The sequence below is a fragment of the Oryctolagus cuniculus genome, chromosome 14, assembly GCF_964237555.1.
Source record: "Oryctolagus cuniculus chromosome 14, mOryCun1.1, whole genome shotgun sequence".
NCBI lineage: Eukaryota > Metazoa > Chordata > Mammalia > Lagomorpha > Leporidae > Oryctolagus > Oryctolagus cuniculus.
This window is the reverse complement of record NC_091445.1, coordinates 36,163,805-36,187,046: the sequence shown is the minus strand read 5'-3', so window position 1 is coordinate 36,187,046 and position 23,242 is coordinate 36,163,805. Positions and strand designations below refer to the sequence as shown.

Here is a 23,242-nt window from a genome sequence, read left to right as displayed (position 1 = left end):
ATTTATTCTGGAAGTTTAGCAAAATCAATAATTTAAGGTCTCATAGAAGACAAAGCAGAGGAGAAATTAACAACATTAAATATAGTATAAAAAAGATTAGAGCAAGTAGTTCTATCAACAAAGCATCTGTTTCCATGTTTACTGAAGCTAAAAACCTGTTCTTAATCACCTGTTAATATTGCTTTAGTGCTAACATGTGTTAAGACACATATGAAGATCATGCTTTTGAATTTTTCAAAATGTCTCATGTGACAGAAATTCTTTTAATTAGAAACTTTATTAAAATATATCAAATGATAAAACATTTAAAGAGTACAAAAGGCTAGCTAATGAAAAGGCCTTTAACCCTGCTAACCCAGAAACTTGTATTTAGTACACACTTCCAGTAATATTTTATATTACTAATGTTTATGATTTCTTTCCTATAAAACTATTACCATGTTTTGTTTTGTTTGTAAAACTGAAAACAATAGCCCCAGTTTGCTAACCAGGAACAGCTATTAGCAATCCCCAATATTTTACTAAAACAAAACTGTTGTGTTTATGTGACTGGCCACATGACAATGACTCATGACTCAAATTCAAAACAACAAATAGTTGTCTACAATTCTTCACAATTCCTTTTTGTACTCATTTTTATACTACAAAATATTTTATATTCTAACATATATGCATAAGATAAAAATAAAATGAGCATTCATGAATTCTGAAACTACTAAATAAACAGATGACCAGTACCTAAAAGCCTTCTGAAGCAACATTTTTTACATAATCACTCTGCTAAATTTCTTTAGAGCTACATCACATATGCATGTTTCATTACACAACATAGTTTATTTCTGCTTCATTTTGAATTTGTTATTATAGTAAATATAGTCTGCAGCTTGCTTTTTTGTTCCATATGTTTGAGAGACATCTGGGCATTTTCTGTTTCCAGCCCTCTTCGTTGGTATTTGAGTCAGCACTTGGCATTCCACTATGAGGAAGAACCTTCCTCCTTCTTCCTGTTCTTTATCAATGTATTATCACTATAGACTTGTGAATTCCTGTTTTTTTCTCAATGGTCTGTAATTATCACTCTTAATTATCTTGACTTTCAAGTTTGGCAGTAGAGCTACTTCAAGGTGATCCTGTGTCCTCATTGTTAGTATTTAAGTATTTCCTTTCTTTGTCATGTCCCATTTTATATTGCCTGATTACTCTGATAGTCTTCTGTTTCTTTCTTTCTTCCTTTCTTTTTGAAACCTATTTATTTGAAAGAATCGCAGAGAGAGAGACACAGAGAAATCTTCCATTCTCTGGTTCACTCTCCAGAGGGCCACAATGATTGGGGATTGGCAAGGCAGAAGCCAGGAGCTTTATCCAGGTCTCCCACGAGGGTGCTGAGGCCCAAGCACTTGGGCCATCTTCTGCTATTTTTCCCAGATCACTAGCAGAGAGCTGGATAGGAAGTGGAGCAGCTGGGATATGAAACAGCATCCATATGGGATGCCAGCAGTGCTAGGTGACAGCTTTACCCACTACACCTCAACACTAGGTCCAAGTCTTTTGTTTCTTACTAATACTTTCTATCCCCTTTTGTATCTTCAAAAATAACAAATATACTTATTTTAGATTCTGCATTGCATCTCATAATTCCATTATTTGAAGCTTTGGGATCTGATATTTGTTGTTCCTATTGACATTTTGCTAACTGCTTTTTTTCATGTTTCTGTAATTTAAGAAAAAATTAACTCTGAGTTCATATTCCTTATTTGTGGAATTTCCTATAGACCTGGGTTGAAGATAATTTGTCTGGAGAGGCCCTCTCTTTTTTCTAGGTTCCTTGGGATACTAACGATCTATAAGGCCGGCGCCGTGGCTCAATAGGCTAATCCTCCACCTTGCGGCGCCGGCACACCGGGTTCTAGTCCCGGTTGGGGCGCCGGATTCTGTCCCGGTTGCCCCTCTTCCAGGCCAGCTCTCTGCTATGGCCAGGGAGTACAGTGGAGGATGGCCCAGGTGCTTGGGCCCTGCACCCCAGGAAAAGCACCTGGATCCTGGCTCCTGCCATCGGATCAGCGCGGTGCGCCGGCTGCAGCGGCGGCCATTGGAGGGTGAACCAAGGGCAAAGGAAGACCTTTCTCTCTGTCTCTCTCTCTCTGTCCACTCTGCCTGTCAAAAAAAAAAAAAAAAAAAAAAAAAAAAAAAACAACCAATCTATAAGTACTATATACTAAACTCTTCTTGGTTTGGAATTTTTTGGGTCATATGGGTTCTATGAATTTAAGCTAAAAGCCTTTATTAGAAGACTATACTTGTAAATTCTCAGAGACTTCTCCCTGCCCTTATATCCAGACAAGTTTCCTTGCTCTCTGCTTTCGTGCAGAAGACTTTTCCCAACTCTTTCTGTGAAGCTGTGGCTCTAAAGTGTGGAGTCAGAGATAAGTACAGAATCCTGCAGAATATTTATTGTTTCGGAAAAACCTGTTTTATGAGAACCATGACCAAAAGTAAAAAGTGCAGTAAGACTTCCTTTTTGATCACTAGAAATTTCTATTCCCTTCTAACTAGCTCAGATATTAATGTACAATATTTCATATTTTCCTAGGATTTTTAGTTTTAACAGATATACAAATAACAGAACTCTTCAAGTCTTTTTTTTTTTTTTTTTTTTTGACAGGCAGAGGGAACAGTGAGAGAGACAGACAGAGAGAAAGGTCTTCCTTTGCCGTTGGTTCACCCTCCAATGGCTGCCGCGGATGGCGCACCGCGCTGATCTGAAGCCAGGAGCCAGGTGCTTCTCCTGGTCTCCCATGGGGTGCAGAGCCCAAGCACTTGGGCCATCCTCCACTGCACTCCCGGGCAACAGCAGAGAGCTGGCCTGGAAGAGAAGCAACTGGGACAGAATTCGGTGTGCTGGTGCCGCAGGTGGAGGATAGCCTATTGAGCTGCGGCGCTGGCCTCTTCATGTCCTTTGTTCCTATATTCTACTTGTTTAATTTTTTAAGCTTCAGTAAATTGTAAGACTTTTTACAAATTGTGCTTAAAAACACCTGGTTACCCTAAACATCTTTTTTCTACACTATTTTATAAACCTGCTAATGTTTTCTCCTTTAGAGGTGAGGAAGAGTAATTGTTGTTATGTTAGTTTAGTTAAGGGAACCAAATTAAGTTATATTAAAAAAAGTGTAAGTTCTCACAATTATGAATAGAAATGCAAAAACTACACTTTTTGAAGAATTCCAGCAGAATAGGATTATATCTATTAAATATTGGAATTGATTTTCACCCACTTTATAGTGTAAAAATAACACTGAATTAAAATTCTTCTACTTGTTCTAGCAGTGACGATTGGGACAAGACATCTATTTCAATGACTTATTATATCCCATGACCATTGAAGATCACATTTGTCTGACGCATTACTCATCCAGCAGATGTTATGGGTGGTAATGGGATAGGGCATTCTGCCATTATAACAAGCAAAAAGTCCTAATAAACAACAACCAAAAAAAATTACAAAGACTGTCGCCTCTTCTAGAAGACACTAGGTTAGTGACTGTGAACCCTACTTTAAACACCTAAACAGAAAGAAACAAAAACAGCAACAGCACTAAATGTTTTACATTTTACCTGTGACACGAACTGCACTTAGGATGGTCTCTCGGTACGCCACCTGGAGAGGCCCTAGATAGGTGTCCAGTCCATATTCCCTCTTGATTCGGTCATGAATAATCTCAATATGTAACTCCCCCATCCCACATAGAACAGTCTGGTTATAAGAAAATAAAAGATTAAGGAAAAAATTACATTTGTCACAAAATAATATATAAAGGTATGGTGTTGACAAATATTGTTTTTTAAATTAATTATGAATTGAATTTCTTTTGCAGTTTTTTCTTTGGTGAGGGTGAAGGCTCTTTCACCAAAACACTGTTTTTTACTTTTCTGACTGGAATAATACATTATTACAAGAGAACTACTTAGCCATTTTCTTTCCATGACAGTTCAATTATTAGTTGGATGGGTGGCACGGAGCTTAGATTATACTTTTCAACTAGAAAAGTAAATTCTGGCCAAAATAACATGAATTAACTGATGCTGACAACTTCTGAACTGTGCATTTGAGAAAGGTAAAGCTCTTTTCTCAATGAAGATATAGGCAACTGTCTTGAAACATGTAGATGAGGGTAACACCTTGTGAATGGGGGATGACAAAACATTTCCCAACCATATGGGCATTTCCTAACCATTTTGGCACTTTACAGCTTTAAACCTCCATACTAACTTGACCCTTCATGTAAGATGGACGCTGATTTTTACTTGTTTCGAGCCAATGTTGTTTTGGGTCTTTGCAAGAACCATCAAATTTTCACTAAAACCAAAGAGATATCTATTTCTTTTTAGCATCAATGGTTATACCTAAGCAAGATGTTTGTGTATGAGAAAGAGCATAGGGCAAGGTGGACATATTTGCTCTATCTTATTTATATGTCTTCTGTTTAGTGAAGAATTAATTTAATCCAAAGAAAGATATGGCCTCTGCTCTCAGCTACTAAGAGAAATTTCAAGGCCCTTGAAATGTCCTTCCTGATAGAAGTGCCTTTGTTTGCCTACTGGCTTTGTCCACATTGTTTACTAATGAAATTTATGACATGGACTTTAGAGCACACCAGTTAACCTCTGAAATGGACATTAAAAGCATTAGCCCAAAACTTGTAGGGAGGCTAGAGACCAAAGGTCAAACACATGACCAGCATGTGATCAAGTCACAATAAAAACTCTGGACACTAATGGCTCAGCTGAGCTTCTCTGATCTTTGCCAGAGGATAACATGTTCCTAAGGATGAAGGAGGATTTGCATATAGAACCCTCCCAGATTTTGCCCTTTGTGTCTCTTCCTTTGGCTGCTTTTAATTTGTATCCTTTTGCTGTAATAAAAATACTAATTTTTTTAAAAGAAGAAATTACTGGGCATATGATTGCTACACTTTGTTAATATAGTTAAAAAATGAATTATTTGTGTGCATGGGCAGCCTTGTGGTACACTGTTAAGTCACCCCATGTGATGCTAACATCCTCTACTGGAGTGCCATTTACAGTCTCAGCTGCTTCACTTCCAATCCAAACCTGTTAATACATCTGGGAAGGTAGGGGAAGATGGCACCCATGAGGGAAATCTGGATGAGTTCCAGGCTTCTGGCTTCAGCTTGGTTCAGCCCCTTTTGGCCATTTGGGGAGTAAAAACAGCAGATGGACTATCTCTCTGTCTCTCCCTCTCTCTGTTATTTTGCCTTAAAGTAATAAATCAATCTTTTAAAAAAAATTATTTATTTATTTGAAAGTCAGAGTTACATAGAGGAGAGGCAGAGAGAGAGAGACAGAGAGAGAGAGAGAGAGAGAGGTCCTTCCTCTGCTGGCTCACTCCCCAACTGGCCACAATGGCCGGAGCTGCGCTGATCTGAAGCCAGGAGCCAGGAGTTTCCTTTGGGTCTCCCATGTGGGTACAGGGGCCCAAGGACTTGGGCCATTTTGTACTGCTCTCCCAGGCCACAGCAGAGAGCTGGATTGGAAGAGAAGCAGCCTGGACTAGAACCGGCGATCACATGGGATGACAGCGCCCCAGGCCAGGGCGTTAACCCGCTGTACCGCAGCAATGGCCCCAATTTTTTTTTTAAGTGAATTATTTGGGGGAAAAAAGCAAATTGTAAAGTAACAGATAAAATGGTTTATATATCCACTTTCTGTATATAACACATATATAACACACTTTCTGTATAGCAAATAAGAACAGATATTTGTAAAATAAAATAAAATAAAATGTGTAGAAGGCTATTTACCAAGTTTTCATATTAATCTTCTTAGAATGGGATAAGGGACAGAAAAAAGGACTTTAATTCTTTTTTACTTCTATATTTGCTAATTTTTTAAAAAAAAACTGTCACTTTTAAAATAAAAGTTTTTTTATATAAAGTTTTGGGGGTTGGCGCTGTGGTATAGTGGTTAAAGCCTCTGCCTGCAGTGCTGGCATCCCATATGGGTGCTGTTTTGAGTCCCGGCTGCTCTACTTCTGATCTGCAATGGCCTGGGAAAGCAGTAGAGGATGGCCCAAATTCTTTGGCCTTTGCACCCGTGTGGGAGACCCAGAAGAAGCTCCTTTTACTGGCTTCAGATCAGCCCAGCTCTAGCCGTTGCAGCCATCTGGGGAGTGAACAGGCAGATGGAAAACCTCTCTTTCACTCTCTCTCTGTCTGTACCTCTCTGTAACTCTGCCTTTAAAATAAATAAATCTTAAAAAAAAAAAAAGGCTTGATTTTACTTACTGTCATCGTACCCATCAGGATCAATTAAATTAATCACTACCCCTCATTTAGCTTCCATTTTGGAAAACTGAGTATTCTATATTTTCCTGATAAACTAAATCAGTTTATTCTTTTAAAGGCAATTTTGGTTTTAAGAAATTCTTTCTAAGTCTTTTGTATAATATACTCCGCCCTTCTAAAAAGAGAAGGCAGAATGTAATTTAATAATTTTTCTTCTATTTGCTGTTTTACTCCCCAAACAGCCAGGGTTGGGCCAGGCTCACATGGGTGGCAGGGGCATGCACTTGAGCCATCTTCTAGTGCCTTCCCAGGTTAATTAGCAGGGAGCTGGATCAGAAGCGGAATAGCTAGGACTTGAAGTGGCACTCTAACATGGGATGTGAGAGTTGCAAGCAGTGGCTTAACCAAATGAGCCACAATGCCAGCTAATTTGATCTTTTCTTGAAAATGTCTGTTCTTCTACTGTGCTTTATACCATAGCACCTACTCCCCAATCTTTTACTTCCTATCACATTGTTAGACTATAATCTATCATTTCTTATCTTTTTAGGTATGTTACCAACATTAGCAGCATCTTCCAATCCTCCCTCTACTATGCTTCTTCTGTAAGCATAGAAGCCTTAAAGGGTTAAACCTTATCTTAGTATTTCATAAGTCTCAAATGGAAGGTGGAAAATGTTGAGGAGTAGTTTATATATGTGAAGTAGATTACTATAATAGGGAAGTGATGGAACAAAGATATAAGCTTCAGCCATTCTTGCTCATTGCCCAAAAGACAGATAAACATTGGAATGTATTCCTTGCCCTTGAATCTCAATTGGGTCTCACATCAGACCCTGCATTCTTTTCCAGGTTCCCAAGGCCCAGCCCCGTTCCAGGAATTCCCCTCCCCCTGCAGCCCCCTATCCCCACCCTAGCCCTAGCCCTCCTTAAAAAGGCCCAGCCCCTGGGGGTCGGGCCTTCAGCCACGTGTTCCATCAATGTGCATGTGGGTAGCTGGTCACCTGTGGGGAGCAGGGTCCATCTCCCGCAACATGGCGGGGCACCCCGGGGGACAAATAAGTACTGAGACTGTGGACTGAAACTAATTCTATGCGTCTGATCTCCCACCATATGGCGCTGAGAGAGAGTAAACAAATCTTACACAGCTGCTTCGTTAATTAGCTGATTCCTGACCCAACCCCTGTTTGGAAGAAAGTGCCTTGCTCAGCATGTGGGCAGCAGAGCACGGATTGGTGGGAGAGGACTATAAAAGGGGGAGAGAGACAACATGCCGGGGGGGGGGGGGGGGGGGGGGGGGGGGGGGGGGGGACACGGACAGCATCCGGTCTGGTGTCCTTCCTCCAAAAGTGGGGAAGTGACAGTCATCCACCTTTATAAATTTGTACACTGTGTCCTCTCTATTCTGCGACTCTTTTCCTAACATTTTGGTGCCCTGTGTGGGGTGGCACCAATCTGCAACTCTTTTCCTAACAGGAAGTAAGAGAAATTTATCTATTTAGCTTGGGAATCAACATAAATAATCACAAATTTATATTATGAAAGATTAAAAAGAATGTTTTGTTTAAGGGCACAGACCAATCAATGTTTTAGTTATATGCACACACACATACATACACAAACGCAATATAGAAAGGCTAAATAAAGTAATAAATGCCTACTTGTCCAGAGTCAGGATCTAGTCTCACTTTCAAACTGGGATCTTCACGTTGAAGACATTTCAATGCATGATCCAAATCTATGTGATAAACAACATCATTATTTACAATTCATTTTTCAAGTTACTTACTGTAAGTTCTAGTAGGGAAAACAGTTGAACAAGCAAATTTTGCAAAGCAAAATTTAATATAGCTATAAATACCTCAGAGAGAAGAAAACATAATGATATAAAAGTGATAGAGGCTACTTGAGAATGAGTGATATGGGAAGTCCTTTCCATCATGATTTGGGTATAAGACACAAATGAAAAGAAACCTGTAAGCCAAATCCTGAAGAAAATAATTCCCGATTAAGGGAATGGCTGTGCAAGAAACAATTTGCAAAAACTGTTGGAAAAACTACAAGAAGGCTAGTAGCTAGAGACTAGAGTGCAAAAGGTAGAAAGGGTAGCAACAGATGAGGGAGGATGTGTGGTAGGATCATATCGTGGAAGCTCTTATAAACCATGGTGATTAAGTTTGAATTTGCACTGGGAAACCACTGAAATTTTTAACAGAGGCATCAATCTGATTATATTTTGCAAAGATCAATCTAGGAGTTGATAAAAAAGCAAAATCTATTCAGAAACACAGGCAATAATGAGAAAATGGCAAAAGGAAGTGAGAATTACACGGTGAATAAAGATACTAATATAATCACTCAATGATGAATTATCACAACTACAGAATAGGAATGTATTATTGTACCATATACATCTACAGTAAAGTGATATTTAAATTTATTACTAAGGATAATCACCCTTTAAAAAAGATATCAGAAGTTCTATAGACATAAAGAATAGTTGAAAAAAAGAACTAGCTAATATTTAATGAGCCAAACTTATCAGTCTTACTTGCAGTATTCTTAGATATACCTGTGCAGTTTAAATGGTAGCCATTTGTAGGCATTACTAGTCTGAAGTGACACATGCTACAAATCTAAAATACATGCCTCAGGTTTTTAAAGATTATATATGAATAAATGAATGTAAAATATCTCATTTATATTTAATATATTTTTATGGTTGATTGAGAGAGACAGAGAAAGTACTTCCTTCCACTGGTTCATTCCTCAAATGCCCACAATGGGCAGGACTAAAACTGGGAGCCAGTAATGCAGTCCCGGTCTCAAGTGGGCGACAGGAGCCCAATAACTTGAGCTATCACTGCTGGTTCCCAGGGTATACATAAACAGGAAGCCGGAGTCCACAGCCAGAGCCAGGAATAGAACCTAGGTACTCCAATGTGCTATTTGGGTATCTTAAATGAGAAGCTAAATGCTGCTCCTCATTAACACATTTTTGTATGATTTCACATTGAAATAATATTTTGATATACAAGGTTAAGTAAAATATATTATTAAAATTAATCTCAGTTTCTTTAAATTTTGTAATATGGGTTTAACAGAACTTTAAATTACACATGTGGATCACGTTTTCTAATGGACAAAGCCATTCTTGATCCATACCTCACAGTGGGGTTCTTTTTTTTTTTTTTTGACATGCAGAGTTAGACAGTGAGAGAGAGAGACAGAGAGAAAGAGGTCTTCCTTCCGTTGGTTCACCCCCCCACAAATGGCCGCTATGGCCGGTGCGCTGTGGCCGGCGCACTGCGCCGATCTGAAGCCAGGAGCCAGGTGCTTCCTCCTGGTCTCCCGTGCGGGTGCAGGAGACAAAGCACTTGGGCCATCCTCCACTGCCTTCCCGGGCCACAGCAGAGAGCTGGACTAGAAGAGAGCAACTGGGACAGAATCTGGCGCCCCAACCGGGACTAGAACCTGGGGTGTTGGCGCTGCAGGCAGAGGATTAGCCTAGTAAGCCAGGGCGCCGGCCAAAGGGGGGTTCTAAGGGCCAATAACACTAGCTCTACCTGGAGCCTGCAGTATCTTAAGATCTAGATCTACTGAGTCAGAACCTAAGTTTTAACAATTTCAAGAGATATTCATATTCAAGGATAAAGGGCATTAATTTAGATAATTTCTTTTTTAAAGTCATAATACAGTTTTATTTCACACTGATAAAAAACTATGGAAAACACGTACATTTTACTATGTTACAGCACAACATTTTAACAGAATATTTCTTGCCATAAATAAGATCTTGCTGATTTATATTACTTTTAATTTATTTTTAATTTGAAAGGCAGAGTTGCAGTGAGAGGAGAGACAGAGATCTTCATCTGCTGGTTCACTCCCCAAATGGCCACAATGGCCAGGGCTGGCCCAGGCTGAAGCCAGGAACCTGGAGATTCTTCTGGGTCTCCCACATAGGTGCAGGGGCCCAAGCACTTGGGCCATCCTCTGTTGCTTTCCCTGGCACACAGCAGGGAGCTGGATTGGAAGCAGAGCAACTGGGTCTCAAAATGACTCCCATAAGGGATGCTGGTGTTGCAGGCAGAGGCTTAATATGCTATGCCACAACACGGCTTTGTGATTCATATAACTGAAACAATGGTTTATGTTGTTCAAAGTAAAACAAAATGACTTGTAAATTTTTAAATCCAGGAGCCAGTGTTGTTGCACAGTGGGTAAAGCTGCTACCTGTGAATGCTGGCATCCCTTATGGGCACCGGTTTTCATCCTGACTGCTCGATTTCCGATCAAGCTCCCTGCTGATGGTCTAGGAAAAGCAGTGGAATATAACCCAAGCGTTTGGGCCCCTGCCACCCACAAGGAATACCTTGATGAAACTCCTGGCTCCTGGCTTCTGCCTGGACCAGCCTTGACCTGGCTGTTATAGCCATCTAGGGAGTGAATCAGTGGATATAGGATCAATCAATCTCTCTCTGTAACTCTGACTTTTAAGTAAATAAATGAATGTTAAAAGAAAAAAAATTAAAAAAAAATCCAGGCAAAAACATACAGCTTCATTATCAACATCCTATATAATCCATTACTAAATTATTTTCATTACCAATTAGCACCCATTTATAAAAGATGCATTCTTAATATTGGTCAGTTAGAATACAGCAGAAAAATTAACACAATTCAGAAATATCAAGCATCTATTTTTGCTACCTGTTAAACTGTGTGATAATTATACCACAGTACACGGTTCTAATTAACATTTATTACCCATAGATTTGTTTTCAATAATTTGTCAGTAATCTGGAAATTTTGATTATTTACAATGAAATGATTGCTATTTTAATGTCTGCATAGAAAACATCATTAAAAATCATTTGACTAAATGAAAACTTAGTAAGTTCATGGCAAATAAAAACCAAGAATGGATTGCTCATCTCCTACAGTAGCTGGTTTGAAACAAATGTACAGAAAACAAACTCTATGCTCTCAGGAGACTAAATCATTTCAGAAATTAGTTTTTAAAATGAACTACTTCTGGCTGGTGCTGCGGCTCACTAGGCTAATCCTCCGCCTGCGGCGCCAGCATCCCAGGTTCTAGTCCCGGTCGGGGCGCCGGATTCTGTCCCCGCTGCTCCTCTTCCAGTCCGGCTCTCTGCTGTGGCCAGGGAGGGCAGTGGGGGATGGCCCAAGTCCTTGGGCCTTGCACCCACATGGGAGACCAGGAGAAGCACCTGGCTCCTGGCTTCAGATCGGCACAGTGTGTGTGTTGGCCGCAGCGTGCTGCCAGAGCGGCCATTGGGGGGTGAACCAACGGAAGGAAGACCTTTCTCTCTGTCTCTCTCTCTCACTGTCCACTCTGTCCAAAAAAAAAAAAAAAAAAAAAAAAAATTAACTACTTCTGAACATACTAGAATATCACCCAACTACTTTTTTAGTTGCATACAGAAAAATAAAACAGAATTATGTGTTACCTGAAGATTCTAATCACTAAGCACGTCTAAGTTTAGACTAATGTAAAATTATTTGAAATAAGTTATACAGGAAATTTTAAGTAATGGTTCTTTTCTTTCAAAGAATAAGTAGATTTTAAAAATCATAGGTCTATGATTCAGAATGTCAAATTACAGTATTATTGATAGTAGATGTTTATGGCAGAGAGGCAATATTTGGTCTGCTAAAAGGGACAATCAAGAAAGAACATGTTTTTTCTTCTTGAGAGGAGAAAAACATATTAAATAGAAATGATATCACAGAAAAGTCTGGATCCCAAAATAAGAGTCATTTTTTGAAGAGAGCAATATTACCCTTTGACACTTAAAAGCATTATCCTTAGTATTATGAATAATATACCTTCTCATTCTTTTGCATTATAATCATTATATATGAATACATATATTTAAATAAAGACAGTGCATGGTGACTAAGCAACTCGGGAATACACCCATAAACTAAGTCACAATATGCATAAATCTTTTATATCTTACCTGCTCATTCATACCTGGACAAATTTTCCTTAAATATTAACTTTCAAATAATTTAATTAAACAATCTGACTGCAGTATTTTATTATTTTGCTAAATTACAGTTAAGAAAAAGAAGCTAGCTGTTTCACCTGTTTTAGAAAAAACATTGTGGATATTATACAAATACACATATAGAAAATGGAAGGTCGTAAATTTTCTATGAGCAGACATTGTTTAGTCTGTGTCATTGGTGTGTAACTGCAAAACATTTTAACAACACAAGCATTAGAAGTTTTAAGACTGGGCATAGGAAAAGGTTTATACTCTACTGCAATGATGCTTTTGTACTTTTTTTTTTTTTTAAGATTTTTATTTATTTATTTAGACAGGCAGAGTTAGTGAGAGAGAGAGAAAGTTCTTCCTTCCATTGGTTCACTCCCCAAATGGCCGCCATGGCCGGCACTGCACCAATCCAGGTGCTTCTCCTGGTCTCCCATGTGGGTGCAGGGCCCAAGCACTTGGGCCATCCTCCACTGCCATCCCGGGCCACAGCAGAGAGCTGGACTGGAAGAGGAGCAACTGGGACTAGAACCCGGCGTCCACATGGGATGCCGGTGCCGCAGGCAGAGGATTAACCAAGTGAGCCATGGCGCTGGCCCTGCTTTTGTACTTCTACACAATGTCTTTTAATGATGTCAGTCAATTGGAGGTAGGAGTTTATCAAATGATTCACTTAACATCCATCATTTCCTGGTGACATGAACTGTGTATCATGCCTTCATAGGTGACACTGGCTGGATTTACAAATGTTTTTATTTTTTCTTAGTAAGAGAACCAAACATTAGTGTAACTAATGGGTCACAATGTCCATGGCACTGGAGGACAGAAATATCTCTGTTAGCATCACTGATAGGACCCTGTGGAAATTAAGCCTGAAATGGAAGGTAGCACTTGAGTACAGTGACACCTACAACTTTCTGCTGCATGGTAAGACCAATATATAAAGATGAAGCTCCTCCCTAGGGAAATTCTACCAAAATAATTCTGTTAGAAAGAATGCCATTCTTCACCTCAAAGCCTTTACATTTTCTGCTACATGTTTAATTCCAAGTTTGCCCTCCTGAGAGTTTGGTGAAAGTCCAGTAATATCAAATCAAAAAGGCATAGTCATGTTAATATTTAATGCAGCAGGCATAACTGGAACACGTAGGCAGATACATTTGATACATGAATTTCTGATATCTATAAAGGCTTTTGCCCATCTGTGGTGGAATGAGAAGGCCATGCCAAGGTGGCCACTGGCAAGCGAGTGTCAGTTACTCAGGAATGGCTTTGAAACCCATTTGGCAACAGAGCCTGCCTGGCAACAGGCTGTGATTGAATGGCTTTGGAAACTGCCTGGCAACAGGCTGTGATTGGATGGATTTGAAACTGCCTGGCAACAGGCTGGGAATGGTTGGGGCATAGACCGCCCCTTGACCAGATTGGCTGGTCTTGGCTATATAGGATGTTGCACCAATTGAAATAAACGAGTCTGTGGGCTGCTTGCCTCAAGCCTGCTTTCACCTGACTCCCGGGGTCTGTGTGGTGACTCCGCGCCTCTTGCCGCCACCACGCTCCTCCTCTCAGAAACGAATCCACTGCAACATTGTTGAGAAATCAACAGCAACACCTATCCATGCCCATTGATCTCCCAATCAATGAAGGAAAACTACCACTCCAGTGGCCTTCCATGTAGTGGGCACCATGGCGGGTAATAGAGCAGCCAAGGTATTCCCAGCACATGCCCCAGCTCAGCTGACTGCACATCAAAAGAGGAAGTGAGAGAGCACACCTGGCCTCAGCTCAAGGGCTTGCAAGCGATGAGTCTAATTAAGATATTTTATTTTTAAGCTTCTACAGATAACTCAAGAGTAACAATGCATGAAGCACCATATGTGTTGGGGTCTCAAGCCCGATGCTAGCCCCTGACCAGCACGGGCAGCGCAAGCACTCCCCAATAAGACAAATGGGAGAGGTAAGGTTGACGGGTGATGAACACACCACAAGCACCCGTGAGTTCTGTTAAGCAGGAACCGCTTTATTGAGGAAGTGTACAGGCTTATAAAGCTTATAAAGGACATGCACAGTAGGGGAGCCAATCAGAGAAAAGGTCACGCAGGCATGGGTGGAACATGCACAGGGGCACCTTAAGTGAAGTATAGGGATCATACACTGTCCACATGTCCGGAACTAAAGAGGACCTATCCCTGCCGGTGGTCGGATCTTATGTAGCTTAACCGTGGCAGCCGCAGACATGCCCCTCTAACATCTGCCAGGTGCCATATTGTAATGGAGATTTTAGGCAATGCCCAACACATATGCTTTTGAAATAAAAAGTTTCCCATTTTATTATAGAGGCCAGCGCTATAGCACAGCAGGTAAAGCCACTGCCTGCAGTGCTGGTTCAAGTCCTGGCTGCTCTGCTTCTGATCCAGTTTCCTGCTAATGTGCCTGAGAAAGCAGTTTAAGATGGTCTAGGCACTTGGGTCCCTGCACCCACATGGGAGACTGGGAAGAAGCTCCTGGATCTTGGCTTCAGTCTGGCCCAACTCTCGGCTGTTGGGGCCATTTGGGGAGTGAACCAGTGGATGGAAGATCTATTTCTCTCTGCTTCTTTCTCTAACTTTGCCATTTGAATAAAATAAAATTAAAAAAAGTTTTATAATAAAGTAAATTAAAAATATTTGTAAAGACTACCGTTCAGTTTTAATGGGGTAAATGCACAGTGGTATGACATTAAGTGTCAAGTGCTATATAACAGGACTATTGTGTAAACACAACAGAAACACAGAAAAAGAAACAGGTCCACTTAAAAGAAATCTACGTAAGGGAGCTTTGGAAGTCCCTCTCCTTAAAAGTCTAAGACCTCAAAGTGAATGCCAATTAATGAAACTTTCTTTGGACATCAACTTCTTACCAAAAGCAGGTAAAGCCTTTTGTTTTCCAATGTAAAATTGTCTGGTGCAACTTAGCTGCGTGCAATTCCATAATTTGAATGTAGGTGCTTACATGACATCTGAAATATGAAATGACTTTCAAATATATTAAAAGAACTCAAGTGTGGGGAGCAACTTGGACTAGACTGTTACTCGAATTAAGACTTATTCTATGCATCTGCTCTCCCACAATATGGCGCTGAGAGAGAGAGACCAAACAACCTCTACGCAGCTGCCTCATCAGTTTGATAAGCTGCAGGAGCTGATCCTGCTCCTGATTGGAGGAGAGCAGCGTGCTCAGCGTGTGGGTAGCAGAGTTGGGATTGGTGGAAGAGGACTATAAAGGAGTAGAGAGACAACATGCATGAGGAACATCTAAGGGGAACATCTATCTGAAGGAACACCTGAGCAGCCCCAGAGAGAGCCGGCCGGCGGTGTGCCACTCCCCCGCGGAAGTGGGGAAAGTGGCAGGGGGGCCCGCCCCTCCACGGAGGTGGAGGGATGGCAGTCAACCCGGGAAGAACCAGCAGCAAACCCGGGAAGGGCCAAGCAGACAAAAGAACAACGCAAGGTCTTGTGTCGTTCCTCCGTGAAGAGGGGGAGCGACACTCAAGGGTTACTTTGGGCAGCTCAAGCTGCCTTTAAGTGCCTGGTCAGTCCAGATACAACTAACTTGGTCAATTCTGATCTAACTGGGCTGCCAGATTCATCACCACCTGAGCCTTCTTTTTCAGAGTGCAGACTACACCTACTTGCCTGAGGCCATATTAAGGTAAATGTTATTTGTTTACCAACTGGAAAAGAAAAGATACAATTTGTTTTAGTACTTGGGGGCTGTCTTACATCTGTGCTCACTTCTCTTAATGTGAACTCCACGTGGGGAGTTGAGGAACTAGAATATCTTCTTGCTAGGGATCTTCTTCTTTCTTTCCCAGGTCCTCAGGGAGGCATGAGGAGGAAATAAAGATTGCTTTTTTTCTTTCATAATCTGTGAGTCCAACATGCTCATGGGGGAAAAAAGCCTTCTTGTACCACCTCTAGAACTAGAACTTTTGTCTTTATATAGTTTTTTTTTTTTTTTTTAAAGATTTATTTTACCTATTTAAAAGGCAGAGTTAGAGAGAGACAGGCAGAGACAGATCTTCCATCTGCTGGTTCACTCTCCAAATGGCTGGGGCTGGGCCAGGCAGAAGCCAGGAGCCTGGGATTCCATCCAGGTCTCCCACGTGTGTGGCAGTACTTAGGTCATCATCTACTGCTTTCCCAGGTGCCTTAGCAGGAAGTTGGATCAGAAGAAGTGGAGCAGTTAGTTAGGACTCAACTGGCACTCATATGGATGCTGGTGTTGCAGGTGGCAGCCTATCCTGCTGTTAGATGACACTAGTCCCATGTCCTTATCTAGTTTAATATAGGAATTCAACAATAGCTTCAAGAGGTCATGTTTGAACTGAGACCTAAATAAAAAGTAACTGTTTAAAGGCAGAAAAGGGGATTCCATTATAATGCAAGACAGAACTAATGAAAAGAAACAGCAATACAAGGGGCCGGGACTGTGGTGTACTAGGCTAAGCCTCCACCTGCAGCACTGGCATGGGAGCCAGTTCATGTCCCTGCTATTCCTCTTCCAACCCAGCTCTCTGCATATGTCCTGGGGAAGCTGTGGAAGACAGCCCAAGTGCTTGGGTCCCCTGCACCCACGTGGGAGACATGGAAGAAACTCCTGGCTTTGGATTGGCACATCTCCAGCTATGTTAGCCATTTGGGAAGTGAACTAGTGGATGGAAGACCTCTCTCTGTCTCCTCCTCTGTCTATAGCTCAACCTCTCAAATAAATAAATAAATAAATAAAATCTTAAAAAAAAAAAAAACAAAAACAGCAATGCAAAAAGGGTATAAAGGGGGAGTCTGTTGAGGCACAATGGGTTAAGCTGCTACCAAGGACTTCCACATTGCACATTAGAGTGCCTGAGTTTGAGTACTGGCTCTGTTTCTGATATAGCTTCCTGCTAATGCACACCCTGGAATGGAGCAGATGTTAGCTAAAGTACTTGGGTCCCTGTCACCCATGCAGGAGACCCAGATGGAGCTTCTGGCTCTTGGTTTGGGTTTGGCCCATCCTCAGCTACTGGAGGCATTTGAGGAGTGAACCAGTGGAAGGAAGATTGTCTGTCTTTGTCTCTCTCTGTCACTCTTTCAAATAAGTAAAAATAAACTAAAAAAAAAAAAAAAGCAAAAAACTATATAGCTCTCAATAGCCAAATGATATTACCATAGTGTATAAATATCTTCAAATGAGTTCTAGAAATTGAATTAGAAAATAAAACAGCATTTTTCATGAGAAATAACTGGTTATGAAACAGTTACCATCTAATAATACTAGAAGGACAGGTATAAGGCAATTACTTAGCACATTAAGAACATGATATGAGAAAAATGGGTAAGATATAAGAAAAGGGAAAACAAGGAGTTTGTAAAAGTCAAAATACAGTAATTAAAAAAATGAGGTGAACCACAAAAAAATCTTACCAATAAATTCAGATAAAATCTAAATCACTTAATTAATTACACTCTTTTGAGGGTATGATTATTTTATATATATCATCAGACCACTAATTATTTGATATCAAACCATTTTTACCTGGCTGCTTGGCCACTGATGGGGGCTCTATCGTACAGAAGAAAACAGGTTCTGGAACTTCTACTCCAGCCAATAAAAGTGTCTCCACTTCACGGTTTTTTCTATCCTTTTCTCCCTCCCGCTTGGCTCGCCGTGCTGCAGCTAATGCACTGGATTTTGATGAGACAATGGTGTCCCCAGTGACAGTCTGCAAGCAAACAAGATAACTTGGAACAAAGCGGGCTCTTGGTTGACAATCATCTTCTATCAAGAACCAAGAGAAAAGAAAAATTTTAATGCTATACTGTCTTCTCATCAGAACTTTATTGAGAAATAAATTCATAAACCTATTTATAATACTGAGTAAGCAAAGCTCATTTAATTTGTATATGAATTCCATCTAAAATTCTTTTATAATAAATTCCAACACACACACAATAAAGCAAATACACATATATGCAATATACATCCAACATTCACTTGGCAAAACTAATGTACCTTCCTAAATTTTGATCATGACAAAACAGGTTAAGTAGAAGTCCATTATAATGTTTTACCAACCAGCAAGAAGTTAATGCCATTTTATAGAAAATCCCCTATCAACTAAAACACACAATTAACCAGAATACTCTTGAGCATGCAGAATTGATAGCTTCTATGTACAAGCCAGTTATTTAAAACTGCAATTACATTTCTACACTTTTATATCATGAAGTTCTGTCCAGATGCCTTCTCTGAAAAGACAGTCCTACTAAAATAATGATCCAAATGGACTTCTGACTTCTTCAAACATGTTCAAGGAGCTCCTGCATTTGGGTAGACAGAGGGGATGCTTCAATGCCAGAAGTCTATGAATATCCAAACTACAGAAATTTTCTATTAAAGGATCTTGAAAGTTCAATTAATCACAAAGACTTAAAAACTATAAAAGTAATGTTTGTCATAAATGTCACAATAAAAGTAACAATGTTTGTCTTAAATGTCAAGTGCACCAAAGTTTAAAGAGAAAAACATACTTGACTTAATCAATATAAAGAAAATGTTCTTAGTTTTAACCCACCAAAAGTAGATACAGTATCAGGTATTTTCATCCACTCACCCTACAAATGTCTACAGAGTGCATGCAAGCACAGATCTATGGACTGAGGATTATAGCAGTGAACAAGAGACAAAAATCTTTCTACTCATTGAGCTTTCACTGGCAAAATATCTTTAGTTATTTCTAAATTATAATATGAAAAAGTTTCTGCAATGATCAATAAAGGGAAAAAAAGCCTAATGGGAATAATCTATGGACTGAGGATTATAGCAGTGAACAAGAGACAAAAATCTTTCTACTCATTGAGCTTTCACTGGCAAAATATCTTTAGTTATTTCTAAATTATAATATGAAAAAGTTTCTGCAATGATCAATAAAGGGAAAAAAAGCCTAATGGGAATAATCTATGGACTGAGGATTATAGCAGTGAACAAGAGATAAAAATCTTTCTACTCACTGAGCTTTCACTGGCAAAATATCTTTAGTTATTTCTAAATTATAATATGAAAAAGTTTCTGCAATGATCAATAAAGGGAAAAAAAGCCTAATGGGAATAAAATAATATTATATATAAACATAAAACACATCACATGGATCCACAGATAGTATAACGTCTACTTGTAACCGAGAGTTTAAATTGTTATTTCCTAGAGAAATCATTTGGTTACTTACACGTTTAAGTCCAACAGTCAAAGCAATGTTACCAGCAGTCAGTGAAGGGATTTCTATATGTTGGTCAGCAAAGGGTAAAAGCAGACGACTTATTCTCTCCCTGTAAAAGCATAATTTATATTAGTAAAGGTATTTTTAAAGTGATGAGTGCAGTTTTAGGAAATAACCTCCTTCCACTTACGTGCAGTTTCCATTAATATTATGGATAGCCAATTGGGATTTTATTGTGCCTGAGTAAATGCGCATAAAAACCAGTGGTCCTCGCTGCTTGTCATGGAGAACTTTAAATGCCAGTGCACATAAGTCATCCTTATACCACTGCCTGTGAAAATAAAGGAGACATTCCAGAAAGGCCTATAAAATACTTTCCATTTATCTATACAGATTAATCAGAAACACTGAAGACACTTAATGTCCTCAAAAATTCTCTCATACCTTGTAGTAGAGTTACCTGAGCCCATTAAGTAATATCATATGTACCTCTTTTCTTCCACTGACTAAATTCTTTAAGGAATCTTACCATTAATTCTTCAAAACTAAAAGCAAGAGTTTCTCTTCCAAATGTTACCTCAACTTGCAAATTATTTCATTGCAAACAGCCCTCTCCTCAAGAAAATATTCCAGGAACATCACACTACTTCTCAAGAAATCTGCAGAAAGTAAACAGAAAGGTACTTTCTACTAATTGCTTTCACTTTCTCCTCCCTTTTCCACTCTATGCACTATATAACTATGGTTGCATAACCATAGAACTACAATATCAATCTTCTCTTCTTTTTTTTAATACACTTGATATGTGCTTTCTATTTTTTTTTAAAGATTTATTTATATATTTGAATGGGAGAGTTAGAGAGAGGAAGAGAGAGAGACAGAGACAGACTGATTGATTGACTGAGATTCCATCTGCTGGTTCACTCTCCGAATGGTCACAATGGCCAGGGCTGAGCAAGGCTGAAGCCAGGGGCTTCTTCTGGGTCTCAGATGTAAATGCAGGAACCCAAGCACTCGGGTCATCTTCTGCTGTTTTCCTAGGCACATTAGCAGAGAGCAGGATTGGAAATGGAACACCCAAAACTTGAAATGGTGTCCATATGGGATGCTGGCATTGCAGGTGGCTGCTTTATCCGCCCCAACCTTAACTTCTTTACACAACATTCTTATAAAAATGTTCTTAAATTGACATTAATTTATAGGTTTTAGAAAGTTGGAGTTTTCCTGAAATTGCCAAACTTTTTCTCATAGGTGCGTCTCCCTGAGAAGAGGCTCTCAAAGGAGCCCATGACTCAGAAGTAGGTTAAACATTTCTATATAGAATTTTCCATTTCTTACTCCTATTCCTTCAAATATTTAACTTTAACAAATATTAATACAGTACCAGGTACTATTCCTCATGCCTAATAAGCATTAACTAGTATAAGTCTTCTGGGGGGCTGGCGCCACAGCTCAATAGGCTAATCCTCTGCCTGCGGCGCCAGCACCCTGGGTTCTAGTCCCGGTCGGGGCGCTGGATTCTGTCCCCGTTGCTCCTCTTCCAGTCCAGCTCTCTGCTGTGGCCCGGGAGGGCAGTGGAGGATGGCTCAGGTGCTTGGGCCCTGCACCCACATGGGAGACCAGGAGAAGCACCAGGATCCTGGCTTCAGATCAACACGGTGTGCCAGCCGCAGCGGCCATTGGAGGGTGAACCAACGGAAGGAAGACCTTTCTGTCTCTCTCTCTCTCTGTCTACTCTGCCTGTCCAAAAATAAATAAATAAATAAATAAACATTAACTAGTATAAGTCTTCTAATAACCTTGTGAAATAGATCCTATTCTCTGTATTTTATAGATGAGATGTTTAGCAACTTAAAAGAGCTAGGATTTTTAAATATAATAGTACAAAGCCCAGGCTAATAATCACTTCACCAGGATTCCCCTCCAATTAGATATGAAAAGTCAGTAATATCCTAGTTAGTGAAATTGAAGTCCACTTCTCTGCTACCTTGCCTGATGCTCATTCAGATTTTAAAGTATTTATTATTTAAGTGCAAAGCTGATAATAACAACAGAGTAAAACAAGGACCTTTTCTTTATAGCCTGATAATATTTTGAGCTTATGAAGAATCCTCAAGTCTAGATAAATGTAAAATATATTTATCTACATAATATATTCTATATAGTCACATAATTGACAAGACACCTTAAACAAATATATGCACATAATAATTAACAAGATACCAAGACATGTTATTAAAAAAACCAAACATGGTAAGGTGAGCACTTAAGACTTACAAAAGAAAAGCTACACTTAACTCCATCTGTAAACATGGCAGGTTGTAAGAGAAGATGAAAAATTATTAAGGTCCAATTTTTATTATTTATGATGATATTCTTCACTATTAAAATGGTGACTTCATTAATTTTTATGCAACAAAGACTACATACTTTTTCAAGGCTAGAGGTTGGTTACCTTTTATGAAATAGATAAAGGAAGACAGAGAGGGAGTGAGCTTCTATCTACTGGTTCACTTCCCAAATGCCTGTAACAGCTGGGGCTAGGCTGGCCAAAGTTGGGAGACCCAAAATCCATTCAGGTCTCCCACATAGGGGGCAGGAACCCAGTAAGCTGAGCCATCACCATTGCTTCCCAGGTCTACATTAACAGGAAGCTGGAGTCAAAAGCTGTAGCCAGCTATCAAACCCACGTACCCTGAAATGGGATGCAAGTATCTTAATTGCTAGGTCAAGCAGCAGCCCTTACTGTAGGCTTTTAATCCATGTAATTGCATACTTACAGAAATTCATAGTTGCGCTCTTCAGGTGAAGGCAAGTACATAGTAATAGCATCTAATAATGGCTGTACACCCTTGTTTTTCAGAGCACTTCCACAAAGTACAGGCACTGCTGTCTGAGCCAGTGTGACTCTGTGTATTGCAGTCTGTAGCTACAATGCAGAGATATAAATGAACATTTATCCTGTTTACATTATGCTGGTCTTTGCTGCAATCTCTCAGAATTACAGGCCTCCCCTAAACACCCATTTAAAACAGCTTCTAACCATACCTCCATCTTTCTTAATGGTTTTATCCTTCTTTATACCACTAATCACTATCTGGCATGTTAGGTGTTTATTCATTAGTTTACTGTCTGTCTCCCAATCATTAAAATGTAAAATCCTTGTCAGCATTACAGTAAGTCCCATAAAGATAACAATAAATTCCTCCAAAAGTAGAAAAGAGCTTAAAATATAATAGGTACTCAAAAATACTTCTTGAAAAAATGAATTACACAATCGAGATTTAACTTTTGAGTCCAACAGAGGAACTAGTCAGATAAAAATGAATTTTTTCAAATGAATTAGATACATATTAAACAAAAATCAAAGGAAAATGAGAAATGAAAGTATAAAAAAATTTAAGACAACCTCAAAAACAAGAAAAATGTGTGTGCGTGTGTGAAGCTATCAGTAAGAATACTGATGGGTCAATTCCATCTTAGATGGTGAGCACTTCAAAAACATTAATCATGTAGTGTAACAATATGGCATATTGAACATCTGGTTTAAACATTCAAATACCAAATTAAAAAACCTAAAACGTGACAGAATTTCATTCAACAATAAAAAATTAATTTTTTTGTGTCTAAATTTCCATGGCTCAAAAATATGCTTCAGAGGGCTGGTGCTGTGG

General features: G+C 39.5%; 1 protein-coding gene and 1 pseudogene across 3 annotated transcripts in view; both read right to left on the bottom strand.

Moving 5' to 3' along the window:
- GFM2 (GTP dependent ribosome recycling factor mitochondrial 2) overlaps window positions 1–23,242 on the bottom strand; it is a 65,356-nt gene that overhangs the window by 7,669 nt on the left and 34,445 nt on the right. For all 3 annotated transcript variants that reach the window (XM_070056889.1, XM_008274542.4, XM_008274543.4), the window contains 6 exons: window positions 22,349–22,497; window positions 19,759–19,899; window positions 19,578–19,677; window positions 17,888–18,074; window positions 7,967–8,043; window positions 3,616–3,754 (listed from right to left, as the gene is read on the bottom strand). In XM_070056889.1, the coding sequence (XP_069912990.1) occupies window positions 3,616–3,754; window positions 7,967–8,043; window positions 17,888–18,074; window positions 19,578–19,677; window positions 19,759–19,899; window positions 22,349–22,497 (793 nt within the window). The remainder of the gene's footprint in view (window positions 1–3,615; window positions 3,755–7,966; window positions 8,044–17,887; window positions 18,075–19,577; window positions 19,678–19,758; window positions 19,900–22,348; window positions 22,498–23,242) is intronic.
- Window positions 12,620–17,849, bottom strand: LOC127487496 (acyl-protein thioesterase 1 pseudogene; annotated as a pseudogene).